Consider the following 9462-nt stretch of genomic DNA (forward strand, 5'->3'; position numbering starts at 1 on the left):
ACAAAGGTACCAGGATGTTTGGAATTTAATACAAGGGTACACCTGGTTTATTATTTTTGATAGAATCCCCTTTGTAAAATAGAATTATTTTATTTACTTTGTGACAAAGAATGTTTCTAGGGTACTTGAACGTTTGCTGTAGCATTGCAGATGACAGGCAGCAGTGGGGAAAAAATCATGATTAGTTTTAGAAGATTCTTCAATGGTAAATTAAGTGAAATGTTATCTACAATGTTTTATGTACAAGTCATACCGCAAAAGCACAATTATTGCCATAGCGTCACAAGTGGTTGAATACGATTACAAATATATTTCGTTACACTCTGGTAGGTTTATGCCGTGACTAGTCAAGGTCAAACTGGAGAGGAAGGGTGTCGCATCACGGGGCCCTTGTGTACCGCCCGAAATGCAATCCATGCAGGGCCGGAACTTAGCCTTACGTTTACAATGAAATAATAAAAGAAAAAATGAGGGACTGGAAACTAAATCTTGAAAATGGAAAGGAAGAAATGAAGGGGATGGAAAAGATAATAAGGACGGGATTCCCGCCTTACCTTGGCTTCCGCCGAACTCTGCACCCCATGCGTCCGTCATGCGTCCTGTTCCTCGCCCGAGCTTCGGCGAGATAAGGAAAACTTCCTCTTCGCCTTGACACAGGCGAACGAATGCTCTGGTGCAAGGCATGTGCTATTCTTCGTTGGCTTCTAGAGCCCTCTATATGCGAAGAGGAACAAAAGAAACAAAAACCAAGGCAGGCGGGAACAAAGAAGAAAGGGGGGAAATACAACTTAATGGAAAAGAAAGGCATAAGGCTGTTTCGGCCTGAACAAAGGGAATAGCCAAAGTGAAGGCAGCAAGGGAAATAGAGTTAGCATAAGTCATTGCTGGGCACTCGCCTGCATAGACAGTTTGCCACAAGCCCCAAATTCCTATAACCGCTGCTGCAGGATATCGTGACCCCATGCCAGTTGCCTTCATGGGAATTCCGTGTTCCTGTTTTCAAAGCATCACGGTGCGCGATCACCCTCACTGATCCACATCCCGCAGCAGTTGCATCATCCCGAGTTGGTCGCATCCCAGTCAACTTATGGGAGATGCGACTGCATGGTCTGGTGCCTGACAGTGTAGTTTCCAACATTGCACAGTGGTTTTGAAGTATTCTTGCTAACCACTTTTCTGAATCCGTGATCTTACAGCCATGGAGGCGTGGTTTTCCGAAACCAGGTACAGCAGATTCCCGATTATCGGGCTGTGGTATATTCGTGTTGCGGATCTGTGCATGATTTTCAATCTCACTCAACATTTTCCGCGATCTGTAAAAAAATGAAATCGGACGCAAAAGCACCTGAATTGCTGTATATTAATGCTAGGATACACCGGGCTTATTATTTCCATTAGAATCCCCTTTGTAAAACAAAAGTGATGGTGCGCTAGCAGCATTCACGGGAGCTCCGTGTTCCTGTTTTCTAAGCGTCGCAATGTGGGATTGCGTTCTGCGATCACGGACACACGTCCCGCAGCAATTGCAACCCTGGCAACTTGTGCGAGACGTGACTACCTGGCGTGATGCCTGAAAGTGTTGTTTCCGATGTTGTGCAGTGGCTTTGAAGCATTTGTGCCAACCACTTTTCTGTATCAGTGGTCACGCAGTCGCGGATACTTGGTTTTCGAAACCAGTTCTTATATGAAGCTGTAATAATACAAGTAAAACCTTATTATTGCCGCGAAAAATATCGCGGACTGGCAAAGAAAGCTCTCAATGACTTTGGGAAGCACTCTTGCCTGCCTCGGTGGTGCCGGTGTAAAGTCCCTGACTGCTAACCTAGAGGTCGCGGGTTCGAAACCCACCTGGGTGGTTTGACCACCATCCAGGGCATGGATGTATGTGATTGTCGAACAAGTGAATTGTAAGAGAGGACTATCTAGTCCTAAATTCGCTTGTGAAATAAAGACGACATTAATATTATTATTATTATTAAAATAACAGAATAACTGTATAAATAATAATATATTGTTTGTTTTACATAAATTATGAACATTACAAAACATTTTAGTGAAAGTTTGGGTTATCTGTGTTTTCCGATTATCCGTACCGTCTCTCCCCATGATTAGCCCAGATGATCGGGAGTGTGCTGTATTATATGGAGAAGAAGGACTGCAAGTGCAATCGCATTATCACTGCAAAAATGATTGGGGTCGTGAGAAAAAAGCTCTTTAAAGAGAAAAGCAATTTAAAATAACAGACAATGTGCACAAATAATAGTGCAGCATACTCCTGGTTACCTGGGCTAATGATGGGGAGAGGTGGCATGAATAATCGGAAAACAGGAATACTCAAACCTTTCACTTTAATTTCATGTAATTTTCGTAATTTATGAAAAATGAAGCAATTAATTATTATTTATGCAGATTGTCTGTTATTTTAGGCTACTTTCCGGAATCATTCACAGCTATCTTTACCCGACTGCGGTCTTTTTAGCGGTGATAACTTGATTGTACTCGAATTCCTACTGCTCCATGTAATACCTGGTTTCTGAAAACGGTGCGCTGGTGTCGGCGAGATCACGGATTCAGAAAATTGGTTCGCATGAATGCTTAAAAGCCACTGCGTGACGTCGGAAACTAGACTGTCAGGCACCATGCCACATAGTCGTGCCTCGCGCAAGTTGCCTGGCATGTACCTGCTGCGTCACGCTGTTCCGTGATCCCTGAATGCGATTGCATACCATGATGTTTAAATAACATGAACACGGAGTTTCCATGAAGGTAATGGGTCAGCGTGCTGCAGCGGTTATAGGAAAACAGGACTTTGTCAATGCAGGCAAGTGCCTGGCTATGACTCATACTATCTCTACTTCCACTTCCCCCACTGCCTTCACTTCTACTATTCCCAGTAATATGTCCAATGCGAGAAATCTCTGGTTCCTTTAGGCTGCATTCAACCGAATGCTATGTCAATAATTGCACATTTTTGATATGAAATGTACAATTATAGATCTCAGACAACATTTCTCTCAATTTGCGATTGCTAACCATTGAAGAATCTTCTAAAATTAATTAAGAGTTTTTTTCCCCGCCTTTGACGTCTGCATGCTAGTGCAGACAAAGAGTTTGAGGGTTCTAGGTGAACCCTTCGAAGGATACAATGCAACGGGGCCGGGAACCAAGCCAGTGGCTTATATGCCCGATCACCCGGGGAGGGGAAGGAAGGGAAGGGAAAAGGATAGAGGCGCCGCCGCGATGGGAGCCCGCCGACGCCTCTGGGAAGGGATAGGAAGGGAAGGGACGGTACGAGGGAAAAACACCCCAACGCTATAGAAGTGAAGGGGGCCCTACTATTAGCGAAACCAAGCATAAGCAATTAATGTTCTAGCGATCCTAGTGGATTTTCCTATGAGGAAGAAAAATCCATCGATCGAATCGCTAGATTAGACAGATAGTGCAGACACCCAAATAAACTTGAAGCATTCCTTGTCAGAAAGTAAATAAAGTAATTCCCTTTTTCTAAAGAGGATTCAAATGGAAATAATATGGCCGGTGTAGCCTTGCATTAAAATGCAAATATCTAGATACTTTTGCGTCCAACTAATTTTTTTAATAAAGATCGCGGAAAAAAATTGAAGTGTAAAACTCATGCACAGATAAACCGCAGCCAGATAATCGGGAGTTTGCTGTAGATTGTTTGATTTGCTTAAATTATGAAATTAACAAGAGGATAAAGTGAAAGTTTGGATTAGTCGTGCCGCCTCGCCCCACCATTAGCCAGGATAACCGGGAGTTTGCTGTATAAACAATTTTGATAATTTTTTTCTTTGGTGAAGTGCTAATCAGTCATCTGCTGAAGGGATTACACACATTATGATGCATTTATTCTTCTTGTAAAAAACATCTTAGGACTGTTGATGTAGAAATGAAGATGCAGCATTTATCTAAAATGAGGAAAGAGTGGAAATGATTTTTCACAAAAGCTCATAGAAAATATGTAACTGCAACACATAATTGCTCAACTTTAGGGGATAGTGTCTCAACTTTGAAGGATATTTTTTGTAAGACCTAGTTTTTTTTCTTATTTTACTTTGGGATGAGTCAGTTTGATACTTCTGTTTTCTGTTCCACAGTTTCTTGACCGGCTCTGTAAATGAGCCGAAGCCATATTGAATCTTAGCTAAAGAATTTTTTTGCTGAACCTATTGGGAAATCTTTTCTCAAAACTAGTATACAATACAATTAATTACATTAGGTATGAAAATTATGTAATATATATGTGTATTAAATATCCCATTTGATTTATGCTAAGAATAGCCACCGTATCGTACCACAAACCATATATTGCATTCAAAATGGAGTGATAATATGGTCAAAATTACATAAATATGTAATATTTTATTTATTTTATCTTTCGTAATAGCATGAAAACAATTGATAGCTTTTGAAAACTAAGCCATTAAAATAAAACACTCAGTGGCGTAACTATGGGGGGATGAGGGGATAGATCCCCCCCCAGAGCCTCAGAGATATTAAAAAAATTATTTACAACTATTATCTAGTTTTGACATATAATAACTGCATCTGCTTAAAGTTCAATTTTTAGTGCCAAAATGATGTGAAATATTTTTCCAGGCATGTCATTTTTCAAATATTTTACCAGATTTTGGCTGGGAGGGGGGAAAGGGGTCACCCCTAGACCATCCCACCCCCCTCCCCAGGGCATATTCCTAATTGCGCCACGGGTAACACTTGATTAAAAACCACCACTGAGAACCAAGCCAGGAACCAAATATGAATAGGATCTGATGAAATAATCAGAATGGAGCCATGCTTCATTGTACACTCTCTCGACCGTCTATTGAGTGATAATATTTTCTTTTCCATTTCAGGAAGTGGTTCAAAGAATACCAAAGTTGACTATAGTGCCTCCAAGGCCGCCTGATGTGAAGGACTCGAAGCACCACAAACCTCACAAGATCCACCGCTCTGAGAAGCATCGGAAGCACAAGCACAAAAAGCGGAGAAAACGTGCCAATTGTGGGGGTGGAGGGGACGGGGAGGAGGACGATGAGAGTGACAATGAGTTCAGTGACCCAGACTTTCTTGTGTGAAGGAAAGAGGAGGGATTTTAATTGAAAGAGATAAAAAAAAGTCACCGTCTGATGAATTATTCATTTAATCTTTAATAAAAGTGTGATATCAACTATTGAAATTTTCAGTGATTCGAATTGGAAAGCAAAGAGAGAAACTGTCACACTTTGCACGTGGCGCTTGGGTGCCGGCCGTGTCCCTCCCCCCCAGCGGGTACTATGCGCGTGCTTACTGTGTGCATGCCAGTGTGTGTCTGTGTGCATCTGTGCGTGTTTGTTGTGGGCGCGTAGGAGAGCTTGTGTCATTGGGTTGATGGTGTGCAGTGACCCGTTTGTTATAACTCTGTATGAAATGAGATTGTCATAAATAAGTGATAATGACTATCAAATAGCAGACCATCAAATATCAATGAGCAATGAAGTATTCTTTTACTTTGTGAGTGCAATGGATTGTTTTAATAATTTATTCCAAGCACAAACATAAATATACCTTGAGTAAATATAAACTTATTTTCAGCTGGTAGTGTGTTAGAATGGGAAATGAACTTGACCCAATCATGAACTTAGATTGGATGCAAAACAGATGCAGATCTTTTTTTAATATAAAAGTGTAAATGGTTTGTAAGCGAAGGGTTTTTAATGCTGTTTTACAAACCAAAGTTTCAGAATTGTGCATATGAAATTGTTGCGCAAAATAATTCTGAAAGGTACAAATTTATTCATATGCTAAGCAATATGTTGGTCCTAGGTAGAATAGACAATGACGGTGGGTTATATAAAAGAAACTAATGGCATGGGTAGCCATTGTCACTGGGATCACTGAAATCCCTGTTTGCCTGAAGGGTAATATATTTTTAATCTAGAAATGAAGAGACTTTATAGGAAACAAGGGCCCTCTAAAATTGTGCGAAATGTACCTATAGCGTATTGCATGGAAGTCTGAGAACCTTTTTGTTTGCTATGTGTCTTAGAATATCACATTTTCATCACTTCAGCCAATCCATTTGTAAAATATATGTCAGTGACTCATATTTCTTTATCAACTCTAAAATTAATATATTTTAGCTTTTCTATTGTGATTGGTTGTGTATGGGTGTCATTTTTAATTTTTGACACATGTTCAACCTCATTGTAATATAAAACAAAGCCATAATCATTCATATAGGTATTGTCCATTGCGAAATCAACTTTTACTTATTGATCATTTCAAATCCCTTTCAGTCGAGGTATAGCAACTTTTGAGGGTTAGTTTTAAATTTATGATGAAATAAATAACTTATTTATGGAATTTTACATTGTTTCTGAAAAATAGATTAAGTTTTTGTGTTATTGTAAACAACTATTGGGTTGTACACCTCATAGTGTCAAAATATTTTCTTTGGCACATAAAATCACTATTGCACATGCATCTTTGAATGAACACCATAAACAACTTATCATAATTTCAGGTCCTAATTCAATTTTTTGTTGACATTGAGGCATAGAATTAAAGCTATGCCTTTTAATACTTATGCTGTGGAAAATTTGCCCTTACATTTTTCTCAAAGCGTTAATGTAATAAATGAAATTGGTACAAATTCTCTACTACAATAATAACAGGTTGTATCTAAAGACGGAAACTTTTGTAATGATTAAATTTTTGGAAATGTGTTATAGTGATGCTATATAAAATATTCATTCTCAAAAGATACTTTTATTTATTTGAGATACTTTGAAAAATGTATGATTCAAATTATTTCTAATTATTCAGGCCATTTATTAGGTTTTTATAAAATGGAATTTAAAAATTTGCTCGTATTATTTTCTGCTTTGGGAAATTTTATTTAAGGATCATATTCGATATCTCAAAATTATGGAGTCAGTAATTAATTTGGTTGATTCTGTACGTCTCCCAGGGTATTGATGATGGTCGGGAGAAATATTATCTGGAATTTGATCATAAGTGACACTGGATGTAGATTTCATTTTAGAAATACCTTCATAGATAGCATCATTACTCTCGCCTGTTTTCACTCAGGTGTTTTGATTTATTCTAACAGTGGTGAAATCTGTTTGGTGATTGTATAGTGAGGTGAATCAGTCTTAAAGAGCCCTTTTGTCATCTGCCTATGCATCATTTGGTGTGAATAGTTTTTGCATTGTAGTCATTGGAGGAGCTCACAATATTGAGCCACCGGTATTGAAGGCGATAATATGTGGACATACATTTAGTCATTTTAATATGGTCAGTTTTCTTCATTACTTGAAATACGATTCATGGTTTGAGCTGATTTCAGCACTTGCAAGTCCGAAAATATTAATCCAAGTTTTTGTTAGATTTGTTTATGTTTGTGTACATACACTAATCAAAGCTAGCTGCATCTTGTGATGGGGGCTAATATGTTTATATTTACTTTTGCCATGGGACCAAAAGTAATTTCCTCTGTCATTGTTAATCTTTTAAATATTTCTTCTGTTATGAGTTTTATGTGAGAAACATATCTGATGGTTTACTGGAAAATGTGGTAAGGAAAGCTTCGAATTAAATGCTCCAAACATGGAAATCAGTTTTTAGAAATAACTTGCTACTTAGTTGGAATATTTTATTAAATTGTTTTTAGACATTGCATTCATGGAAATAAGTTGATGATTTTCATTTTTGCCAAATCCATTATTGTACAGCTTATCTTAGTGGGGGTAGCCATAGGATGCCAAAATTTCTGATATTGTGGGGGATTTAGTTACTCTAGGTTGTTAACGTCCTATCATAACCATGCAATATGTATACTATGAAATTTAGTGTTTACTTTCTCACATTTTGTCATGGTTTATTTATTACGGTGCACCTTCAAAGTATGTGCAGTCTATCTATGTTCGAAATAATCTCAGTGTAATGATGTTTTATTGGCCATTGTTTACTTTTGTCTACGTTTGATATTTATTGGGTAAATCCATGGCCAGTCGTAAAGAAGATGTAGAATACACCTTGAGTGAATGTAACAGAAGTCATACCAATAAGGCTGTTGGTTCTTCATCTCATACAAGTTTGAGAGTTCATACTGCTTCTGAATGAAAGGTTCGAATTATCTGAACTTCTTATGTCATACACATGCATTGCTGTCTTTTTCACACAAGTGCAGTTAACTAAAATTTTTACAGAATCCTATTTTCTGGTGTATTAGAGAGCAATACTATAGTATTAATTTTACTTGAACATTTTTCATTCTTGTATCTGAAAGAATTTTGGCAAATTAAATTAGGAAGCTATTGAAGTAGGCATATTATTCCTGTAATTGCATCAAACTGCATGGTGTGTGATATTTTTCCTTAGGCTTTCTGTATACCTAAATAGCATTCCTGGACAGCACAACACAAAAAAAAATAATCTCATTAATGGTTTTATTTAGAGTGAAAACCGTTTTCAAGTTCTGTGAACAGATAAAAACTGGACAGTAAGGTTTCATTATGGTGTTCAGACTTCCAAGAATAAAATGTTTTCAGAAGATGTTTAATTTCCATTTTTAATCTAGCTATTTTAATTACATCCTTTCTTAATTGGCATGGAAGTGACATATTAATTCTGGTCAATTGCAAGATTAATGTATTTATTGTATATACCACATTTTTCATTTTTTAATCAAGGATTGATTTGATTGAGGATGCACTTTTGCATATTTTCATTGCTCATTTAATGGAAAGAGTGCTGATTGTGAGCCAAAATTATCGTTGCAGCCTTGTAAATATTTCAGGTATTGTGAGTTAAGCTTATATTTGGGAAGGAATTTTATTGTAAAGGTCATGATTTCAGATTCATTTTCATTAATCTGCTAATTGGTTGGAGCTCTAGATATGGGTCCAAATCCCAGCTAAGCCAAGTGATTTGTTCAGAGCAGATTTTTCACTCATGGTGAAAATGAATTTGCATCAGTGTGCATGCCTGCTTACTAAGTCATTTGTTATGTGCAGTGCTGTGGAAAACTTCCTTCACTGAACAGCGACTCTGTGGAGTTTTCTCTCCGACAGTGGCTCAGTTAGTACGACCTGTCTCCTGTGTCAAAACGTGGGCAAGAATTCTACCTAGTACAGTAAACCTAGTCTGGAATTTGCAGCGGAGAAAGATAGCTGGTTGGTGTAATTGGTGACATACCTGACTGACTACGACAAAATATTGGTTTGAACCCTGGTTAAGCCAAATGATTACCTTTGAAGAATTGCTTTTTCATGGCTCTAAGAATTTATTGATTTACCTCTGCTATTGGTAAAATAAGCTAATTTTTTTCTGTCTCTAAACATGCTCCATTACACAATGGTTTAGAACTATTCATTATTCCTTTCATTTTAATATGTCTATGGGTAATAACCCATTTTACCTTCGTGTTGTAACGCAATAAAATTATTCAGGTTA

The 9462-nt window shown here is 37.7% G+C and overlaps 1 protein-coding gene across 4 annotated transcripts in view; it reads left to right on the top strand.

The window, feature by feature from the left end:
- The window catches only part of LOC124170744 (nipped-B-like protein), a 155857-nt gene extending 147275 nt beyond the window's left edge, over window positions 1-8582 (top strand). For all 4 annotated transcript variants that reach the window (XM_046549670.1, XM_046549667.1, XM_046549671.1 and 1 more), the window contains one exon: window positions 4878-8582. In XM_046549670.1, the coding sequence (XP_046405626.1) occupies window positions 4878-5099 (222 nt within the window). In that variant the 3' untranslated portion in view covers window positions 5100-8582. The remainder of the gene's footprint in view (window positions 1-4877) is intronic.
- The last annotated feature ends 880 nt before the right edge of the window (window positions 8583-9462 follow it).

The sequence above is a fragment of the Ischnura elegans genome, chromosome X, assembly GCF_921293095.1.
Source record: "Ischnura elegans chromosome X, ioIscEleg1.1, whole genome shotgun sequence".
Taxonomy (NCBI): Eukaryota; Metazoa; Arthropoda; class Insecta; order Odonata; family Coenagrionidae; genus Ischnura; species Ischnura elegans.